This window comes from Urocitellus parryii, chromosome 2, assembly GCF_045843805.1.
Source record: "Urocitellus parryii isolate mUroPar1 chromosome 2, mUroPar1.hap1, whole genome shotgun sequence".
In the NCBI taxonomy this organism is placed as follows: Eukaryota; Metazoa; Chordata; class Mammalia; order Rodentia; family Sciuridae; genus Urocitellus; species Urocitellus parryii.
The window spans coordinates 149,842,682-149,866,083 of record NC_135532.1 but is presented as its reverse complement, the minus strand read 5'-3'; the positions used below and the strand labels follow the sequence as shown (position 1 = coordinate 149,866,083).

At 35.5% G+C, this 23,402-nt stretch overlaps 1 protein-coding gene and 1 pseudogene across 3 annotated transcripts in view; both read left to right on the top strand.

The window, feature by feature from the left end:
* The window catches only part of Abi3bp (ABI family member 3 binding protein), a 233,185-nt gene that overhangs the window by 84,588 nt on the left and 125,195 nt on the right, over window positions 1-23,402 (top strand). For all 3 annotated transcript variants that reach the window (XM_026402395.2, XM_026402396.2, XM_026402392.2), the window contains exons 5-8: window positions 11,638-11,819; window positions 12,397-12,452; window positions 22,268-22,316; window positions 23,202-23,273. In XM_026402395.2, coding sequence (XP_026258180.2) covers window positions 11,638-11,819; window positions 12,397-12,452; window positions 22,268-22,316; window positions 23,202-23,273 — 359 coding nt within the window. The remainder of the gene's footprint in view (window positions 1-11,637; window positions 11,820-12,396; window positions 12,453-22,267; window positions 22,317-23,201; window positions 23,274-23,402) is intronic.
* On the top strand, window positions 1,708-9,728 carry LOC113192301 (origin recognition complex subunit 2-like; annotated as a pseudogene).

Genomic DNA, 23,402 nt, shown 5'->3' with positions numbered 1-23,402 from the left:
AGTGGCATACAGTAAGGTCGGGTAGTTTGTAGACAGGCTAAACTTATTTATTTATTTATTTTTAATTTTTTTTAGCATTTATTTTTTAGGTGTAGATGGACACAACACAATGCCTTTATTTTTATGTGGTACTGAGGATTGAACCTGGGTCCTGCCCTTGCTAGGCAAGAGCTCTACCGCTGAGCCACAATCCCAGCCCCAGACTAAATTTATTTTGATGTTCTTCAATTTATCTACTGGGTATAATTCATCACAAATTTAGCTACATTTTCTACCTCTATCTCAGTACTTTATTCAATAGAATGTCTGATACATTGCTGAAATAAATTTCTATAAACAAAGGATCTGAAAAGTCCAAATCACCTTCTCAGAAAATTGATGTGAAAGTCAGTAAAGATACTTCCCTGAAGTCATGCTACTAACATGTAATTGACTAGTAATCTGGTCAAATCACTCCCTCCCTTTTCTATTACATTCTATGGATTCTTTAAAGCTATAATAGTTAATGTTATACTGAGACTAATGCCAGTTGAAGCAGACACTATCTCCACCAACTCTTACCCCTTCATTAGGATATGAAATGCTCTATCCTGAACATCCAAGTTGCTGGAGGCAGGTTTTCCAGAGGTCTGGTCTAATAACATTCACTGGATGCTGTCTATATTTTTAAGAGACTTGTTGCCTCTGTGCAGTGTCCAAGTTTAATCATTCACAAAACAATTAGATGCAACCAACATTTGATCTTGAAAGTCCTCAGACAATGAGAAGACTGACTATAGGTTAAGTACACAGTAAAGCAATAAAGAGCCCTGAATTATGTTAAATGTTAATCTCTTTTGCGGTTCTTCCATTTGGGGTTATTTTATGTTGTTTTTTTTTTTTTTTTCCATTTCCTTTTGCCAAGCAGAGAGGAAAAAGAGTCCCTGGAAAATCAAAAGGTATTAAGAGTAAGAAAACAGCATGTACCCGGCTCTCTCACTGATTATCAGATTTTAGGTACTTAGCCTCTCTTTTGCTTCTATAGTAATTCTTGTTCTGTTCAGGGTTTATTATATGAATAAACTGAAATAAATAAATTAAAATCTTAAGGCCTCTGCAAATGTACACTGCAAGTTTTACTTCAGCTTGCATTAGTTCTGTAAGAATGCTGCATTTTGGTGAATGAAACCCTATAAAATGAATAGCACATTGCAAAATATAATTGAAGGGACTGGGGTTGTGGCTTAATGCCAGAGTGCTTGCCTGGCATGTGTGAGGCACTGGATTTGATTCTCAGGACTGCATATAAATAAATGAATAAAATAAAGGTATATATATATATACATACATACATATATACATACATACACACAAACACACACACACACACACACACACACACACACACACACATATATATAAAATTGTAGACCTAATGGCTTAAATCACATTTTTGTTGTTGTTTGTTAGTTTTGGTGGGTTTTGGTGATTGAAACTTTGGCCAGTTAGAGCTCTTACATTCTCATATTTAAATGACCCAATGAGAAACTAAATATCCATTCTATTCATTCTACAAATACTTATGGAACACTCTCTGCACAGGAGGTTATAAAGCACAGTTTATTATTATGGAATCTTTTTTTTAATCAATGAAAATTTACTTCACTACTTCTAATATAACTAGACAGTCCCATATGCTCTCTCCTTTAAAGATTACAAACTCAGGCAATGTTGACAAGGGTGAATACAACTGAAGAAGGGAAGGGCTGCCTGCCATTTGGTAGGAGGGAGCCTTTTGATGGAAATTAAAGAAATTTTCAGGCTGAAATTTGTTTAAACATGCGGTTAAGTTTAGGGTTTTTAAAAAGCACAGAATATTTCTGTCTTGTTTTATTCACAGGAAGACAATATGAAATCAAGTTTATTGGAAAGCCTAGACTCTGGCCTTTTGTAATTCAGTTTGCAATGGAGCTCCAGATCATGCGAGCAATTAAGTCCTCAGCAATGTGTTCATCCTAGAGATGCATACTTGTGGTAGCCCATCTGGTCTGATTTTAGCTTCTTAGTGTTTCTCTAAAGTCTTGTAAGAGCCAGGGCAGGGATAAAATAACAAAAATTTCATGTAACATACTTGTCAAGAAGTGTATTTTATAAATCACTGTTGATATTTTGACTCACAAGACACAAAGGGCTTGTATTCTATAACATTTTTTACCATTAGCAGTTAGTATTTTGGCTAGAACAGCCTCCTTCCCTCTGTCTGCCGTCTACTATTTTGGAAGAGGGAGTAGAGCCCTGAGAGCAGCTTTTAATAGAAAGAAGCAAGCTAATGGATGATTCTAGGAATTTCAGTGCTTTGTAATCAGAAACAAAGTAGGCTGAATATACAAATGCATTCCCTCCCTCCTTCCCTCCCTCCTTATTAAACTGAAAACCTCCTGCTGACTCCAAGGGTGCAAAAGCTTGTGCAAGGTCCCCTCACTTAGAAGGGCCAAAGTTTGTTTTAATACCCTATTGTCACTGTCTTAAAATCCTTAATAATACTTTTATACAAGGGATCCCCATTTTTATTTTACATTGAGACTTAGCATGACTCTGTCTAAACTTTCCAGCTGCAGAATATATGGTAGCTTAAAAGGTGTGTAAACTGGAATTAAAGGAAAAGAAGACACTAAAGGAACTCAATTAAAGAAGGAGCGAGCTCAGATTTTAGTCAAGCAAGCGCCAGTTCTTTAGTCAGGAAGTCACAATGTGAGTTGGAGGAAAATGAGCAAGAAGTCTTAAAGAATCAGAACTCTGTGGAAGTTTGGGGAAGAAATGTTCAAGAATCCTTGAAAAAATGACTCTGCTATAGGAGTCAGTCCTTGAAAAAATGACTCTTTTTTTTTTTTCAGAAGAGAAAACACTCTGAAACGATGGCTAAGTTAGCTTCAGAACTAGCAAAACAACAAGAAAAAGTATTTCATTCAGGTGAAGAATGATCCTGAAATGAGGATAAACATTCCTTAAAGTAGCAAGGGGTATTCTGCTTCAGACAACGTCCAGCCAAAGAACAATGATAAAAGTGAATGTCTGTGAACACTACTCCATAGTCTAAGAAAAAGATTAATAGTACCAAGTTTCCATTCTGACAGTGAAAGTGAATATTCTACTTCCAACTCAGAGGATGATGAAGAGGTTGCTTGGAATATGTAGAGACCCCTAACGCAGTCATTTTCAGCCAAAAAATTCAACCTCAGAATACAGTAGGTTCAGCTCCTCTTTACAAAAAAACACCTTCTAAGAAAATGAAAAGAGATTTTAAAAAGTTACAGTAGAGAATATTTTGAAGCTCACAGTAGTTCAAAGTTTTAACCTCTGATAGATAATTCCAGAAATGTCAGTGCTTTGTAAAGTAGGCTGAATATACAAATGCATTCCCTCCCTTCCTCTGATAGAACACTATAGAAGCTAAAGAGAGCAAAATTAGGCCAGCAAACTCTGCATAATTTATTCAGAAAAGTTTCTTCTTCCTTTTCTGCTGAACTTAAACAAATCAATAATATAAGAAATTATTTCATAAATAGATGCTGTAGTTATACCTTGGGTTCCACATTGTGCTTTATGGTTTGGGTTATAAGATTTAGGAGAAAGCTTTCGAACCACTATGCTGCAAGATTCCATTCATGTTGCCACCAGTGGATTCTTTTCTGGAATCAGTAAATATTGATTTCTCTAACAGAAGAAGTCCTTGATATTATGGGTACTTTCCAAAGTATACTGGACCAATTAGACTGGATAATAAACAAATTTAAAGAAGATTCTTCTTTGAAACTCTTCCTTTTTTGTCCACAATTTGGATAGCTAGTTATTGAGAGGAGACAAGAGTCAGCTGATAATTGAATAGTTATCATCTTTATGTAACATACACCTTATTGCATCTATTGTTCACCTCAATGTACCTCTTATGTGGGATCAGGCAAAGCAAAGTCTTTATAACTGGCTCTGGTATGAAACTACTACATATAGTGGGTTTTTTTTGTTTTGTTTTGGTTTTGGTTTTGGTTTTTTTGAGAGAAGGGAAAAAGATTTATTGCTTTTCTAGCAAAGGAGAAACGCATAGGATTCCTGTCCCAAAGGCTGTGATACTACCAGCAGGAATATGGGTCTTTTAAAAGAGGTGATTCAAAGGCTACATTCCACCTGTTCTCTGTTGGAGTTGTAGTTTGCTTGTTAATTTGGGAGATAATCATTTCTGAGCTCTTCTGGTACCATCCCCAAGGTCTGGATTACTTTGTTCCTATGGTGAGTGTGTACTCTGAGAATAGATAAATCTGCCTAACACAGGGAAGAAAGGTAATCCTGTTTCCCCCAAGATTAGGGAATGAGAGAGATTAAGGAGGAGTGGGGAAAGAGGAAGAGAAAGTAACAAGTTCATTTTAAAAATAAATTGCAGTGGCAGAGCAGCAAGGGCTATATTCAAAGCATAAAATGGACCAGTGTTACATTTCCCCACTGTCAATTTCAATTTCTACATTTCATTTCTACGGAAAACTGAGCAATAATGTCTCCAAGCTTCTTCCTGTGGAAAGAGAGCAAAGTTGGGGGAAGTAACACAAAGTCCTTATTTGCTATTTGGAGGTGGAGGGGAGGCATGGACAGTTAAGGTTATTCATCATCAGAGCAATCCAGAGGTCCATAGTGGCAGATGGCAGATGACTGGACAGGGCATACATAGGGTAGGGATAATGCTAACACAATAATAAATAAGACAAAGTATTACTTTTTTGAACAATTAGCATAAATCAATTGATACTTCAGCCAGTCTCTGAAAACCATCAAGATAGTAACTCATAATCATATCAGTGAAAAACAGATTGAGTTTATCAATGTAGGAAGTTAAGAAGATTTGTAGGTCTATGAGATCATACTCAAATTAACTCGGGACAAACTTGTGACTCTAGAGACCTTTGTGATCATTATTATTAGGCACTCCCTCACAAGAACAATTTCTTTATAGTCTCCAGCTTTATTTACTTTTGGTAGGACTGACAGAAGTGCACATTTTAAGATACATTAAAAAAACACACATTGTTTTTCCTTTTAAATGTCCATGTAGGACTGTTCTTAGGCTATACTTACCTGCCAGGCATTTAAGACCAAGTTGGTCAAAACTGACTTTGTTTCTGTCTCCTGTTAAGAATTAGCTGAGATTCTTCAGAAATCACTCTTGGGGACATATGTGAAGACTGTTGGCTCTTCACTCATCTTGCTAAGGATTGCTTTAGCTATTCTGGGCCTCTTATTTTTCCAGATGAATTTCATGATTGCTTTTTCTATTTCTATGAGGAATGCTATTGTGATTTTGATTGGAATTGCATTACATCTGTATAGTGCTTTTGGCAGTATGGTAATATTCATAATATTTATTCTGCTATCCAAGAGCAAGGTAGATCTTTCCATCTTCTAAGGTCTTCTTTGATTTCTTTCTTTAAAGTTCTGTAGTTTTCATTATAGAGGTCTTTCACTTCTTTCATTAAGTTGATTCCCAAGTGTTTTTTTTGTTTGTTTGTTTTTGAAGCTATTGTAAATGAGATAGTTTTCCTTTCAGAGGATTTGTCACTGATATACAGAAATTCCTTTATTTTATGGGTGTGGATTTTATATCCTGCTATTTTGCTGAATTCATATAGTAGTTCTAGAAGTTTTCTAGTGGAACTTTTTGGGTCTTCTAAGTATAGAATCATATTGTCAGCAAATAGTGCTAATTTGAGTTTTTCTTTACCTGTCCATATCCCTTTAATTTCTTTTGTCTGTCTAATTGCTCTGGCTTGTATTTCAAGAACTATGTTAAATTGAAGTGGTGAAAGAGGGAATCCCTGACTTGTTCTAGTTTTTAGAGGGAATGCTTTCAATTTTCTCCATTTAGAATGATATTGGCCTGGGACTTAACATAGATAGCCTTTACAGTGTTGAGATATGTTCCTGTTATCCCTAGTTTTTCTAGTGTTTTGAACAAGAAAGGGCACTGTATTTTGTCAAATGCTTTTCTGTGTCTATTTGAGATATTGTATGATTCTTTAAGTCTATTGATGTGATAAATCACATTTATTGGTTTTCATATGTTGAACCAACCTTGCATCCCTGGGATGAATCCTACTTGATTGTGGTACATTATCTCTTGATATGTTTTTGTCTTTGATTTTCCAGACTCTTATTGAGAATTTTTGCATCTATGTTCATTAGAGATAGTGGTCTGAAGTTTTCTTTCTTTGATGTGTCTTTGCTTGGTTTTAGAATCAGGGTGATATTGGCCTCATAGAATGAGTTAGGAAGTGCTGCCTATTTTTCTGTTTTCTGAAATAAATGGAAGAGTAGTGGTATTAGTCTTCTTTAAAGGTCTTGTAGAACTCAGCTGTGTATCCATCTGGTCCTGGTTTTTTTTTTTTTTTTTTGGTTGGTAGACTTCTCATGGTGTCTTCTATTTCATTGCTTGATATTTGTCTGTTTAAATTGTGTATGTCATCCTGATTCAATCTGGGCAAATCATATGATTTAAGAAATCTATTGATGTCTTTGATATTTTCTATTTTATTGGAGTACAAGTTTTCAAAATAATTTCTAATTACCTAATATTTCTGTTGTGATATTACCTTTTTCATCATGTATGTTAGCAACTTGAGTTTTCTCTCTCCTTCTCTTTGTTAGTGTAGCTATGGGTCTGTCAATTTTATTTATTTTTTTCAAAGAATCAACTTTTTGTTCTGTCAATTTTTTAATTGTTTCTTTTGTTTCAATTTATCTCTAATTTTAATTATTTCCTGTCTTCTGTTTTGGGTGTTGATTTGTTCTTCTTTTTATAGGGCTTTGATATTAAATGTTAGGTCATTTATTTGTTGGCCTTTTCTTCTTTTAAGAAATAAACTCAATGTGATAAACTTTCCTCTTAGTACTGCCTTTATAGTGTCCCAGAGATTTCAATATGTTGTGTTTAAGTTCTCATTTACCTCTAGGAATTTTTCAATCTCCTCCTTGAGTCTTTTGCAACCCATTGTTCATTCAGTAGAATATCATTTAGACTCCAGATGATGGAGTAGCTTTTATTTTTTTATTTTGTCATTGATTTCTAATTGTATTCCATTATCTAATAAAATGCAGGGTAGTATCTCTGCTTTTTTGTATTTTCTAAGAGTTACTTTGTGGCATGTTATATGGTTTATTTTAGAGAAGGATCTATGTGCTGCTGAGAAGAAAGTCTATTTGCTTATCAAAGGATGAAATATTCTATATATGTCAATTAATTCTAAGTCATTGATTGTATTATTGAGTTCTATAGTTTCTTTGTTCAGCTTTTGTTTGGAAGATCTGTCTAGTGGTGAGAGAGCTGTGTTAAAGTCACCCATGATTATTGTGTTGTTGTCAATTTGACTCTTGAACTTGAGAAGAATTTGTTTGAACATAGATGCTCCATTGTTTGGGGCATATATATTTATAATTGTTATGTCTTGTTGGTGCATGGTTCCCTTGAGCAGTATGAAATGTCCTTCTTTATCCTTTTTGATTAACTTTAGCTATTCAGATGTACCAGTCCTCAAAAATCCTGATTCATGCAAAGTACTTGGTTTCACATATGTTGGCAATGTGAGAGCAGGAGAATAGAAGGGGAGAAAAAAAAAATCTCCAAGTAAGAAGCCAGGACTGTTAATTGTTTTGGTTAGAGATCATATCTTTTCTGCTTCCCTTCTCAACCAATAGGTGGGGTTGTCTGTTGTTAGCTGGTATCTCTGCCTTCAGTATGGTGAAGGTAACCAGGGTGGGAAGGCTAGTCCTGGTGCAGGGCACCTAGAAGTGAGGCATGGCACCTGCCAGTTCCTAAAAGGAGACTGCACCTCAAGGGTCTCTTTTTGTGTCCTATCTCCTATGTTGCCTGAAAATTTCCCAGTTCCTGGTCTCTGTTAATCTCCAAACTGTTGCACCCTCCCCTTCTCCCTTACTAGTTCCCATTTAAGGGATCTCTCTCACAGGCCTCCAGTGGGTGGCGCCCTGATCGCACTGAGCACCTGTCCCACTGAGACCTGTTATGTGTTGGGCAGTTACTGTGCCCTGCTGGGGAAAGGGGGGAGTTGGAAACCCGGTGTATGGCCAGCTGAAGTTCCAATCTGGGAGCTGCCCCCACCAAAGATAGAGAGGAAGGTGACCCAAGATGGAAGAGGGCCACTTCCAGCGCCAGGGTGGGGTGGGCCAGGCAATGGCATTGTGCGATGTATTCAGAGATGAGCTCTGTGGCGTGCAGTGTTGCAGCTGTTGGCTGTCTTTAGAACCTGTGAGATGTCCTCAGGTGCAAGCAGACTACCACATGTAGGGGACTATGGCAGTAGCTGCTGAGTCACCAGATGGAGGCAACCAAGGGATTCCCATGTTGGTAGATGGGGGTCCACAGGGTAGTGGCAGCTGGAGTTCCTGTAGATGAGTAGCAGCTGAGTGTCCTGCATGGGAACGGAGTGGTATCTGGGAATTCTGCTCTGGTGCTGATGTGGTGATCCTGCTAAAGCCCTCGGGAACCCTGAGTGGGCTAGAAGTTGGGAGTTTGGAGTCCTGCTCTAACACTGAGGCCCGGGGCCCTGTGCAGAGGCACAGTGCTGGTGATTTCTACATGAGAGCAGCCGTGTAGGAGTCCTCTATCACTCTCAGAGAAGCAGTATTCCCACTAGTTGAGACCTGGGTCACAGAGCAACACAGAATGCTGCCTCCTTCTGGCCCACCATCTTGGCTCTCTGTATGTAGGTTCTAGAGTCCCACTTAATCCTGACACCTACACCAGTGGTGCCATGGATGTCCCCAGAAAGAGGAACCAGATGGGTAGAATCAAGGGTCTTGGTGTGCACACTGGGGGACTTACCAGATGGCCAAGGGTGTTGCAACTTTACTGAGTTCAGTTTCCTTTTTCTCAAAATGGATCATGATGGAGCAATCTGTACCATTCAGGAAGAGAAGGCAGGAGTTCCCTGAAGCAAAAGGAGATTTGACAGCTGCTAGGATAGTCTCTCAGTCACTTCCTTTACTCACAGGATTAGCTCCTTAGTTCAACCCAAGCAAACTCACCCATCTCCTAACTCTCCGGCAGTTTGCTCTCAGCAAGTTCACCAGCCACCTTGCATCCTCAGCATGGAAGTAGGGTTTCTTAGAGAGCCAGGCCTGCCCAAGAAAGCTGGAGCTGGGACTATTCTCAAGTCACATCTGGGTTGCCAATTTGTTGCCAAAACTCTGTCCTTATTCCCAATGCCAGTCCAATAACAAGGACATGATTTTGAGATAAAGGAAAAAGGTTTATTGCTCTGCTAGCAAAGGAGAAACACAAGGACTCCTGTCCCAGAAGTTGTGGTTTTTACATACAGTTTTTATATTAAAGAAACCTCCTATAAGAAATTTCTTTTGGTTAAACACTCTGGATCTCTACCACTTGGTTCCCTGACTCAAGTTTTACAAAGCCATATCCCTAATCTAAGCGGGATTTACTTTTTGGCTACTAATAAAGTATCAGCTGGATAACCAGGGTAACCCTTCATACATTGGACTTTCTTTTCCAGGTTTTACCAGCACTGTCAGGAGGCATTCTTTGTCAATAGTGTGTGACATTCCTGGCCCACTTAATGGAATTCAGGGACCACAAACTTACAAAAACAAAGAGAACTGACAGAGTGGAATATTTATTAATTCCTGTTGGCAGTGGAACATTGACTGATTTCTTGGAAAATGAAGACAAGGCTTAAAGCTGTCCTTTGCTCTGATCCTTCCTTGCAAGGGCAGTTGTGCCTAGCCGCCACTCCTCTAGTCAAAAGTGTTGCGTTTACATACAACATTAGATTATTTTTCCAGCGTATAAGATTTAACATTGGGAGTGGGGGATGTCACCTTTTGATTAGTTAGACTGTTATATCATCTCTAGTACTATGCAGTGGTCCTTGAGTTGGAGAGAATGTGCCATTCACTCATTACCTCTCCGGAGACTTTTTGCTGAAATGATCAGTGTGCTCAGGGACTATTTGGAACTTGATGCTTTTGAATTCTTTTCTACTAGAGATATTATTCCTAATTTTTGAGGGTCTTTTAATATTCAGCTAATTGTTTGCAAATGTGCTTGTTCAAGGACACAGAAATTCAAAGATGGGTATTATGTAAGTGTGTTCTGTATTTCAGAACAGGTGAGTAGAGAAAGCAGATTATTTCTTGCTGTTTCTGAAATAACTTAAGAAAAGGTCTGATGGAGAAGAAGTAGGTCATCTACCTTTCTCTTTTTGGATTTAGGATACATATTTAGGGGGTGACTGGGTAATACCACTGGGATAAGGGGATAAATGTAACAAGTATGTAGAGTGTATACCCAACCTAGAAAGCACATCAACTATAGCTCACATTTGGAATAGTCATTATCTGTGCCATGACCTTGACCTTCCTGATGTAAGTGAGAAGCCAAGCTAGAGAAATTAAATCTTGACTTATAGTTTAATAATTTTTTTCAGAACATAAAATAAAAACACTACATTATTTTTGTATAAAGATATTTTCATGAATAACATGCAGGTGAGTAGTATATTAGTGGTTGGTGAAAATCTTGGTTTCTCTGTCAAGTAGACATAAAGCTCACTGTAAGGCATTTCCATTTTTTTCCCTTAAAGTGACAATTTCAAGCCTCCTATACATTTGCATAAACCTTTTTTCATAGGAAAGAAATAAAGGCTAAGCTTAGCCATCATTGTCTTATAGTCTTCACATACCCCTGGAAATGTTTCACATTTAAGTGGAAATAAAATTTTTCACTTAAATATCATTGTAATAACATCTGTACTGCAGAAGCTTTTCTCATTTCTTACCCTGTAAACCCTTTTCATGAAAATATTTCCAGAAATAATTGCAAATTTTTTCATTTGTTTGTGGTATATAATTAATTTCATGTTGAATCCACTTGTTAAGGATTTAGTCTTTAATGTAACTACTAACCAAAAATATGTGAACAAATTTGTGCTTGAATATGAATTTTAAAAATTTGATAGTACAAGAGGATATTCAATGAATGTGAATTTCCTTCCCATTTCCTGATCCCTAGTCCTTAGGCATCCGCTGGCAGTAGTTTCCTAAGCATTCTTCCAGATCTAGTCTGTGCATGTGTGAGACTGTCTTTCTTTCCTTTTAAAAACATAATGGTAACATGATACTTGCTAGTTTGTACCTTGCTTTTTTTTTTTTTTTGCTTAATATATCTAGTTTTGACAACTGTTGACAGTATAAAAACTTTGTAAAACCTTTAATGATCTAATGTGTAAATTTTTGCATTTGCCTTTAAATATCTACTGATTTATTTTTATAACATTTGAGTCTATACTATTTGTAAGCAGTATGTGTTAATAAATTTTATTATTAATAAAAAGGCAACTTGGATAGATTTTTTAAAAACAAGAACTACTTGGAGAAATTGAAGAACATCAAAATAAATTTAGTCCTTCAAGGGTGCACAATAAGTATTTTTAGCACGAGTAAATGAGTGACAAATTTTTAAAAACTGAACAGTCCAATATTAAATATAGTTTTCTGAGTTGATTGAAGTCTGAGATACATTAAGAAACTTGAAATTATATTGTGACTTTCCATGTGATTTTAAGGTATTATATTTTGGTTCAACAGATTTTACACAATTCGCTATAGAGAAAAGGATAAGGAAAAAAAATGGATTTTTCAACTCTGTCCAGCCACTGAAACAATTGTGGAAAATTTAAAGCCCAACACAGTTTATGAATTTGGAGTAAAAGACAATGTGGAAGGGGGAATTTGGAGTAAGATTTTTAATCACAAGACTATTATAGGAAGTAAGTATCTGGAATTGTTTGTTTCAGTAAGATTTTTGTAATTTTTTTCTTTTTTCCTTAATTATCTATTTTTAGTTATTGCATGATATGAAGTGAGTTAATTTTCATGTTCTAGTATTTAAGAAAATGCAAAAAGAATAGAATTTAAGTATTTACATTTCAAAATGTTTATTTAATAATATGATTTTTTAAAATAAGCAGTTTAAAAAATTGATGTCTCTACTGATGTCATAGGCCCTTGTAACATATTTTGCTGACCAGTGAATACAACTGAGCCAATAATAATAATAATAATAATGTTGTTATTATTATTATTATTATTATTATTACAAATGTTTAGAATGGAAAGATAGACCAGCAGAAGTGGATATAAAAATATTTGGGGAGAACCCTTAGTTTTCTTCTAGTTATCCTTTCATTAAAACTTAATTGGAATCAATATTTAAAAGGCTAGGATGCAATATAATATGCCCAAGATAGAGCATGAGTTGTAGTCATCTTCATAATGATGGGCTGAAATTGATTTGGGAGCAAGAAAAATTAAAATAATGTCATTTCTCCCCTTTTTTTTTGTCAGGTAAAAACAAAGTAAATGGGAAAATCCAGAGTACTTATGACCAAGTCCACACAGTGGTATGTACCAGTTCACTTTTAAGAATTTTTAAAAAATTATCTGCATTGTATTTTTATTTAAATAAGGAAAGAGTCCAATTAGGAGTTACTGAAACTGGATTAACTGATTAGCAATGGAGAAATGGGTAAAGTGCTTAATGTTTTAGGAATTAGCTTCTTTTTCTGAGAACTATGATTCCAAATTATCTCTAATTTGTTTGAAGCTCTAAAATTCTGAAATTTTCATATAGTCATTCTGTTATTTGAATATTCTAGGTATTTTTAGGTAATGCTTCTTCTATCATGTGGATTGTTTTTTAATATAACACTTCAAAAGCCAATTGATTGGTCCATGCTCTAGGTACATTGCTAAAGTTGAAATCTTTCCTTTTTTACTTTCTATCACTTCCTACTTAAAGTAGCCAACCTTTTAAAAATGAAAAAGCAATCAGTTTGGTTTTAAAACATGCCCAGCTTCAGTTCAGTACTGTAAATATTTGTGTGGTTTGTGAGCCAGGCATTTTTCTCTCCTGCCTCCAGTCTAGATAGCCTTTTATGTCTCACTTGAGCAAATATTTTTTTCACAGTCTGCTCTGGGACACATCATATCAGTTATGCACTACTTAGTATAATGTAAGCCATTGATACAGCCACATAGAGATGTTTGCATTTCAAATCACATGTCCAATTGTAAAGCAAGAACATTATGTTACTGACCAGGATGAGGAGTTACTTTGGTAAGAACAGGAAAATTTAGTGCTGGCTTTGTTTCTTATGTATTGTAAGTATCCAGCCTGTGAAATATCCTACAGTTGAATGAATGCAGAAGCTCTCATCATGGGTGAAAATTTGCTCTTCAATGTATAACATGATCTGTCTGGATGGTTATCTTTTTATGTCTAATTAAATAGTTCACAGACTACTCCATTGATCTTGTAGCCCAGGGGTGATGGGGTGGGGGAGTACATGCTTAGGAGGACTCTTTTTCTTTTTTTCTATTTCTTTTTGGTTTGTATTTGGTGCTGGGGATCAAACCCAGGGTTTTCCCTGTTAAAAAACAAACAAACAAAACAAAACACAGGATCTACCATCCCTAACCCAGAAGGAGGATTCTTTTCAGTGACAGAAAATGGGCTTGGATAAAATAGGACTGAGAATTAATCCTGATAAGACAAGTTGTTTCTATGGTTTCAGTTGGCAGAAAAATGTGTTTACTATGAAATTCTTATCAAATAATAATTACAAGCATTACATTATTATGATTGCCAGGAAACTATTTTGATGTTGAATCAGTAAATTTTGTGTTCCTGTGACGAAAATATCTGACAAGAGCAACCTAAAAGAGGGAAAATTTATTTTGAGCTCAAGATTTTAGAGGTTCAGTCCATGGTTGGCTGACTTCATGGCTTGGGGCCTAAGATGTGGCAGAAGAAAGCTACCAGCTCATGGCAGCCAAGAGACAGAAAAAAGAAGGGTTCATGAACATCTATAGTCCAGACCATGTCCTCAGTGGCCTACTTCTTCCACCATGCCCCAACTGCCTACACTTACCACCCAGGAGTTCATTCACATCATTAATCCATTAAATGGTTTAATCCATTGATGAGGTTACAACTCTATAATCTACTCATTTACCTCTGAACATTCTTACATTGTCTAACACATAGGTTGTTTTTGTTTGTTTGTTTGTTAGTTGTTGTTGTTGTTTGGTGAAGGATGAGGGCAGAAGGAACATTAAAAATCCAAACCATAACATACGTATTTCAAATCTCAATACGAGAAAGGGATTGAAGCTAAGTTCCCAGGCCTGGGTTTTTTCTTTTTCTATTTTTTTTTTCTTTTTAGGTTTTGCTATTTTTTTTCTTTTCTTTTTCTTACTTTCTTTCTTTTTTTAGGTTTTGCTATTTTCCTCACTGTCTAAAATTTAAAGTTCAGAATGTAAAAACAGTGGAAATGCATTAGCAAATTTATCCATAACAAATCTTACAAAGACTAGTATAAGACCATTTGTGTTCTGTTAAAACTTTAATTTTTTTTTTACTTTTTAAGATTTTTATTTTATTGGTACAAATTTATGGGGTTCAGTGTGATAATTTCATACATATGTACATTACATTATGATTAAACAGGAGAGTTAACATTTATAAGTCCTAAAAAATAAAAAAAAATTTGATTAGCATATAATAATTAAACAATATTATGAGGTACAATATGATATTTCAGTACAAGTATACAATATGTACTGGTCAAATTAGAGTCATTAATATGTGCATCATATTATCATTACTTTGTATTTGGAGCTTTCGAACTCTTTTGTGTTTAATACGGTACTGTGAACTATGATCCTTCCACTATGCTGTAGAACCTTAGAGTACTCTGTATCCAAACTCCTACTGTATCCCCACCCTTCCCAACTTCCAGTAATTGTATTGCACATTCAGATTGACTTTTTAAAGCATCTATATATCAGAGAGACCATGGTATTTGTGTGTTGAACTTAATTCACTTAACCTAATGTCCTCCAATTTCATCCATTTTGCTACAAATAATAGGTATCCTATTCATCATCTGTTTAATCAGTTTGTAGGCATTCAAGTTATTTCTGATTTTTTTATTTAAATGATGTTATAGTGAACTCATCATAAAACTTTGTTCACATTTCTGATTTTTTCCTTAAAACAAATACCTAGAATTATCTATTAATAATTTTACATTTTTAGCCTTCCTAATATATATAGTCAAATTTCTTTCCAGAAAGTCTGTACCACTTTACCGTCTTGCCAGGAATATACCAGAGTGTATCTTCATATAATCCTCTCATTGCCAACATCATGTATTTCCATCACCAAAGCTTTCACCAATGTGATAGTTTTAAATTACCATTTCTCTGGTGGCTGATAAATCTGTACTTTCTTTACTTGTTTATTAGACATTTGTGTTTTCCATTTAATGACCTTTATTGCAGTTCTTTGTTTATTGGACATTTTGTGATCTTTTTTATTGAATCATTTAAAGAGTTTATAGATTAAAGAATATTGATCCTTTATGATATCATCTAGAACACATATGTTATCAATTAATTTTGTTTATTGAAATTTTTGAAGAAGGCAAGTCTTAAAATTTGCTCAATTGAATTATTAGACTTTTCCATTGTCATATCTTCAGTTGTGTTATATTTTAGAAAGCCTCTCTCTCCCTCTCCAGAGAGCAGATAAGTATATTTCCATCCAATTTCTAGTTTTACAAATGGCTTTACTTTGCAATAATTAAACTCCAAACTATATGGATTCTATTTTACTATGGGGTGTGTGTGTGTGTGTGTGTGTGTGTATGTATGTGTATGTCTCGGATCCAGTCAGTATTGCATAGGAAAGATAAATCTGCTCTACTGCATATGTGGATTAATGTAATAGAATTGCTCTTTCATCCTCTTCTAAAACAGTCCTCATTCTTTGTTGTGAATGGTTTCCTAGGAAGAATAGCTTATCTCCAACCTTCTTGGCTGTCATGTTCCATCTTTCATGTGATTCAATGATGTCATTTTTTTTTCATTCCTTCTTTTTGGTTATCATATCCCAAAAAATTTTATTTATTTTGGCAGAATATTTCATTTAGTGTGAGTTACTCAGCAGAATTAGGAAAGCTGTTTGGCATTTTACTATGGAGTAACTTAATTTTTTCTCCTCATCATAAAGAGCCATGATAGGAAGGGTTAGGGAGAAACTTCCTGCATCTCTGACACACAGCCAAACATTTTATCACTTCAAGCTGTGAGGTGGAGCACCCGCAAGCAGCCAGCTCTGATGAGCTGTACTTTTAAACTCTTGGTTATTTCCAAAGGAAAACCCAAATTCATTGAAAAGATATATTTAGTCTTCTCTGTGAAGCTTTCTTTATGATTATTCTCAGAACAGCAGAAAAATAAACTGACATCTGTGCTCTTAGATGCTGTCAGACATGGTAAAGTCAAAAAGGAATTATGTGGGACAGCCTTCAGCCATCCTCTATGACCACATAGAATTGATTCTGAAAACCAGCTTGATACTTCAGAGGTATATTTTAGTCCAAATAAAGTCTGTGCCCAAATATTCACCCATGTCTTCTCTGAGACTGACTTTAGAAGGCAGTATTTCAAGAGATGTAAAATTCATTCCAGATGTTTTACTTTTTAAGGTTTCAAGCAAAAGATACATTGAAAAATGGGTTCATTCATTATACATTCTTACACCTAAATCTTATAAGCAGCAAAAACTCCTTGATACCTTCTTAAGGGGATTATTTGAAATGGGAAAAATTGTGTGAACTCTAGGCCATCCTTTTTAAAAGATAAATAATATTTAGGTTAAAATTTTTGAATTGAATTTAAGGCACCCCATCTTATCCATCTGGTTACGATATATATTGTAATTCATGTATCTAGTTGTGTTTTGCTGGTGAGTCCCAGTAGAGCTGTGGCAGAGATATGTAGCAGGATCTCTTCTGATGGGTCACTGCCTTTGTCCTACCAGTTGTTAAATACTTTGAGTATCACTCCTGCCTTCACCTCTGGAAAAATCAGAAAGAGTATATGCATAAACACAGCTGTATTCTTTGTAACAAACTGTATCACTTAAGATTGGTGTAATTAAGAAAGAAAAATACACTTACCGTGATATTTGAGCTATTTTTCCCTTCTTGAGAGTCTATTACCTTTTTTTGAAAAAATATTTTTTTAGTTGTAGATGGACACAATACCTTTATTTTATTTATTTTTATGTGGTGCCGAGGATCAAACCCAGTGCCTCCCACATGCTAGGCAAGCACTCTACTACGGAGCCACAACCCCGGCCCCATCTATTACATTTTTTAAAAAACAAATGTTTACTATTAGAGGTTTTCTTATTTCAAGAAATAATATTAGAAAAATGAGTAAAATTTTAATACATTATCTCTTTTAAAAAATTTAGTTATCTAACTAGTTCATTAAAGAGAATCAATTTTTGAGTGGCACAATAGATTTTGAAATACAAATATAATTGATCAAAATCTCCTAGTGTTCTCCAAGATAGAATATTTATTTTCACTTTCTTTCTTCTATTCCAAATCCACCCATATTTTAAGAAGTCATATCTTTTATTGACAAAAATAAGTATTACCAATGTTTAAAGTGTATCAACAGATGAGTCATGTCAATAAAAAGAATTGCCTTTTTAGTCCTACCCATACTTTAAGATTGTGCATCCTTCCACTCTTAACAATCCTCGTCTTAAGCAGGAACTTGAAAAATATATGTAGACCAACCATATCATCAAAGGTATATGTCTCATCTCTTTTCTGCTGACAAGAAATTCAAAGACTATGAGAAGTAGAATGTTAGGTTCATTCCAGCCAGATTTTATATTTTATATTGAATCAGTATGTTTAATAACTTTCATTAGGACATCCAAAAAACTGAATTATAACAATCCCAAGTTCCTCTCATGTGGTTTGGCTCTTTAGTAACTGAAATTTTATTTTGAGTAACCTTTAACCCCAAAGTGGACATTTCTCTTCTTTCTCAGGGCCTGAAAATAGTTACATCTACAATAAATATTTTGACACCACAAAATCTCCAAATAGACACACCTACAAAAAATAGCATTCTTATTAATTTTATTAAACCTAATTTTTCAAACAATATCAGGAGGAAGTTAGTATGCTGCAAGGTCAATTGAAATTTCCTCTGCTATGCAACTGTTGTGGCTGCTGTGCTTGTTTCTGAATAAGCGTAGGCTTTCTCTAGCCATGACCAAAAAAGCACACTAGATTTGTCTCAAGAGCATTTCACTTTACCACTTCAGCATTCTTTCCCCATTAATTGTCACCATCTGCATACTCAGTCACAACATCCAAGACAAACAGTAAAAGTAAATTTTCTTAATCTCTCTGCTCAAGGGAAGTACGGTTGTAAAGGGACAGGTATCTAGAAAAGTAGAAACAGATAACATATCTCTTATAGGGCAGCAGGTAAATATATTAACTTTCTGGCATATAATAAGTATTTTAAAAATACTTGCTAAATGAAGGAAAGGGTGAGAACTGTTGGAGGAAGTAGTGACAGATGATTACAGTAAGCCTAGGGGTTAGAAAGCTGCAGAACAAAGAGAGTCAGTGAGAAACTGCTGAAGAATTGCTTCAGAGGTAGTGTCCATGGAGAGTGGTGTTGTGCCGATGCCATGTGTCTTACTAGATCTGTTTTGTGTTGCCATAACAATATTACAGACTGAGTAATTTACAAAGAACAGAGATTGATTATAAAATTCTAGAGACTATGAAGTCCAAGATCAGGGAGCTGGCATCTGGTGAGGGCCATCATCCCATGGTGGAAGGCAGAAGGGCAGAAGGGCAGGAGCGCATACCTAAGAGGTGGAAGGAGCCAGGCTCTTCCTTTTTTCAGGAACCCATTCTAGTGTTAACTAACCAACTCCCCAGGTAATGGTGACCTAATTTCCTCTTAAAGTTCCCACTGTTACATTGGAATTACATTTCTATCACATGAACTTTGAAGGACAAATTCAAGCTATAGCACCATAATAGCCCAAACTGCATGGCAGCCTGCAGAACTTTCACTCCCTCTTCCCCCTGCAACCTTCTCACCATCTGTACCTGTGACTCCAATGCACAATGAACAATAGGTGTCTTTTTAAAAATATTGTACATCAAATTCAAATAAAATCAGGTAGTGATTGTTTAAACATTGCTATCTTAAAAGTTATCACACTATTTCATTTTTTGGAAGGTTCAGGTTACAGATATTTCCTTAAACATTAATAACACATGGAAAGGATGCACCTTGTGGATTTCTATATGGGGATTTTAGATTCTTTGGCAGAGATGTATGAGGTAGCAGGACTTTCCTGATGCCCTTTAAAAACATTACCTTTTGCTATACAGCTACTCAGGAGGCCAAGGAGGAAAATCTCAAGTTCAAGGCCAGCCTCAGCTACTTAGAAGATCCTGTCTCAAAATAAAAACTAAAATTGACCACAGATATAGCCCAAAGGGTTCAATCCTCAGTACTGGGGAGAGGAAGGGGAGGAACCTACCTATTGAGATGTAGCTATCTAGTGTCAGAGCACCTTTGAATTGCAGATTAGATAAGACAGCAATTGTAGGTCTAGAAAGAATTGCATTCTGCAGCTAAATGATTTCCTTATTTTTGGCAGCACAAATTGTACCTGTAGTCTTGTCATCAAGTTACTAGAACATTGGTCTGTACTCAACTAAGAACTCAGAAACTGTTCCATTCATGTGAAGAGTAAAATATTTTCCATTTGTCCTTGTCGAAAAATTGTTTGTCTTAAATTAATCATTACATCACAGGGAATAAAATTGGAGTAATACAATTCAAAGGCTACAAACACAGCCACGTGTAGGCATTTCTGCTATAAAGTGTTAGGTGTTTCTGAAAAACTTCACATTCTGCAGAACATGTACTAAGAGACAGGATTTGTAGGGCAAATATAGGGTACACCATTCAAAAACTTTTGTAACTGTAGCCACAGACCTACCCAAAATGACCCTTGGTACCTAGAAAGGTAATGTATCTCCCCCACCAGGAGGCTTTCATGTAACTGGAAGTTGCTATACCAGTCATTTAAAATTCTCAGAGGGTTGAACTCAAGAGAAGAGATCACTAGTATCTGGGGAAGTGAGCCAGTAGGACAGAGGCAGAGGGGGAATGAGGAGATGTTTTAGTCAAACAGTAAGAATACATTTTTGAGAATTAATTCACAGAAAGATGACCATAATTACTAATAACATGTAATTCAACATTGCTAAAAATAAGTATCAAATGACTCACACCCCCTAAAAGGATAAGTAAGGTAGTTCGACAAGTTAATTAGCTTGATTTAATCACTCTTTGTTGTATGGTTTTATCAAAATGTCACATTGTGTCTCCTAAATATATACATGTAATTATGAAAAAAACTAAAAATATCAGTAGCAAAAATAAATGCTAATATAAAAAAATTCTTAGAAGTGGTAGAAACTGTATACCTGCGGCACTTTTCCTGAAGTTTCATAGGTAAGAAGTAGATAGTGCAGGTAGAGGGGAGCCAGGTAGACTGATTTTAAGGGGGACACAAGAATATACTATGCAATGAGCCTGTCTGTCCTCTCCAGAAAAGGATTCGTGTGGAAATGCTGACAAAATCTTTCTATGGTGAAGCAGAGAGGGGTCTTCCTAGAAGTACAACCTTCAAACTGAGAATCTTTTTTTTTTCCCATTAAAGGTTATTCTTCTATTCCTCCTCTTCTACTCCCTTTGGGAAAAAAAATCATGTCTAAATTGTATTTAAATCATTCCCCTATTCACCAGAAGCGCACAAGCTAAGTTGCCACATAGAAGCATATGTGGTAGCTGAACAGACTATAGATTAAGGTAACTTTGACTGATTGGAAATGTAATTCACCTTGTAAGGAATCTGGCATACATGAAGGTATGCAAGACAAAATCACTATTAGCTTATAAGAAATAACTACTGTTAAAAATAACAAAACTATGATGTCTTTCCTTTTTTGACTTTTGTCTCTGTATTTGCTATAAAATTGCAACATACCATGTATGCATATTTGTATTCTTTGTATTTATTCATAATCTGCATATTTTTCCAGTTTATTAAATAGAAGTAAACACTTAGACCATATAATTTATTTAATAAAACCTATATTTTTGGAAACTAACGTTGTTTTAAACTATGATATTAAACAACCTTATGTGTAAAGAATTATCTCTATCTGATTAATTCCTTAGGCTGAGGAGGAAATTGCTAGGTCAATGAGTACAGATACCTCTTTGCAAAAATGACCTGATGGTAGTAAACTTTTTGTGGTTTTTAAACATAAGTACCATAATACAAGAAAAATAGGCTGGTATTATGGCCCTTCTTCAACATGGGCATACAATTCATTAAAATGATAGCATGTAAATAACTCTCTTGCTCACAACTGTGAACCCCTATTTGCTCAGTATCTCATGTTCACCACATGCTTCACAATCAACAGGTCTGTTACATGGTATGTCTACATCATAAACACAAGTTAGACCAGGTACCAAAAATTCAAGGACCTTTCAGCTCACCTCTGACCTCTCACATGTATTTGCTGCCCTTCTCTTTGTGTGTCTACACGTAGCTCTCGTCTGTTTTATCCTTGGCTCCTGATTTTGTCTGGCAGGGACTCTGTTTTAAAGCATAAACCTAGTGCCAGCCAGTGTATGGTGTCAAAACCTTCAGTGGGACCTCTGATGCAATTTGGGTGAGGGGAGGAAGTATAGTCCTCTGGGATGTGCCCTTCTAATTCTGAAGTCCCTTGTGTATAAGTAGGTGCAGAATGGTTGAATACAGGCTTTGAGGTAAGAACTGTCTGGACCTAAGTCCCAGCTCTGCCCTCTCAGGCAACAAAGGCTTGGTTCCAGGAGCTCAAAGAGGTTGTGGTGCCTGTAGTAACAGCAGCTACAACAGGGTGTGCTTGAACAATGGTAACTTAGCATCTTTTTGAGAGGCAATATAAAGACAGAACTTGGCTCCTCAAGTCAAATGAAAATAAACCTATATTCAACATAGAGGAATTAGTTTCTGTCCCTTGCAATTTTTAACTAAATGAGAATTCTGAATAAATTGCTGCCATCAATCCTTTGGATAATTATTGTGGAAACCAGGTGAATCCAATAAAATAGAGGCAGATGTGGGTAGTAAAGATCTATACAGTCACTATTAAACCTGCTTGACAGAATTCATTAAAGACAAGGAAGGACTATTTCTTTAGGTCATTAGAACTGATATGGAAGCTGATTTTTATTCCTCTCTTTTCAGCCAGCGTATGTCCCAAAGAAGCTAATCCCAATAACAATCATCAAACAAGGTAATTAGTCTGCTCTCTGGGTACCTAAGAACTAGTTTTAATATACTTTTAAACAAAAATAATTATATATTTTCTCAAACACTCTGATTTCTGCTTTTCAGAAAAAGTTTGAAGAAACTAGTATGGTCTAGTAAATTAGCACTTAATAGGTAATTTGGGCTCTTGTACCAATATGCAAAACCTTGAGCACAACTCTGGACAAAGCAACCATAACAAGTATTAAATTTTTAGAAGTCACTTAAGTATGTGGAGCTTAATTCAGGATTAAGATATCATGCATAAAGAAAGCCATTAATAGAACATTTACATTAAGATGTGAAATGAAAACTGTGATTTAGTGATCACTTAGGGAAAGTAAAGATGTTCAGGTTTCAAGAATTATGTATATTTCAGTGTCCAATTGTTTTTGTTTTGACTTTGTTTTTCGAGTTATTAAAATGATTCCATTATTTCCAGAAAGGTTCTTGATAGAAGAGATGAATCCTTAAATAGTTCTTCTTTTAAGAAAACAAAATATCCTAAGTGTACTTTCAAAACAGGGTCAGTTAGAATTGAAATTATCTCTGCTTTCAGGCTACATTTTTTGCTAGTTTTAATTGACCTGGGGAAAAGGCAGTTTTCAGGGAGTAGAGATACAAAGGAAATCTTCCAGTAATTAGAATGGAACACTTTATGATAGAATAATATCCTTTCGTTACCTAAAGGCAGAGGTATTTAGGTAATCCTCCTGCTGGCTGTGTAGCCAGCCCACTGAATTGTTTTTTATTAACTGATAAACTTGGATTAGGATATTCACAGGACAGATGGCTTCACATTATTAACTCCTTACTGCTTCCTCTTTTGTTTTGTTTATCTCAACTCACTATTTCTTTTGTATTTCAACAGTGATTCAGAATGTTACTCACAAGGCTTCCACTAAATCCCCAGATAAGACTCCCTATGGAGGACCAATACTAGGTGAGTCAACCTTGAAACCCATATCTAGAATCAGCAGCTTAGACTGTCTTTTAATAATAGGGCCCTGAAGGAGTTTTACACAGTGAGAAGAGCTGTTAAATTGTCAGTCTATTTCCTATCACTGTGTGC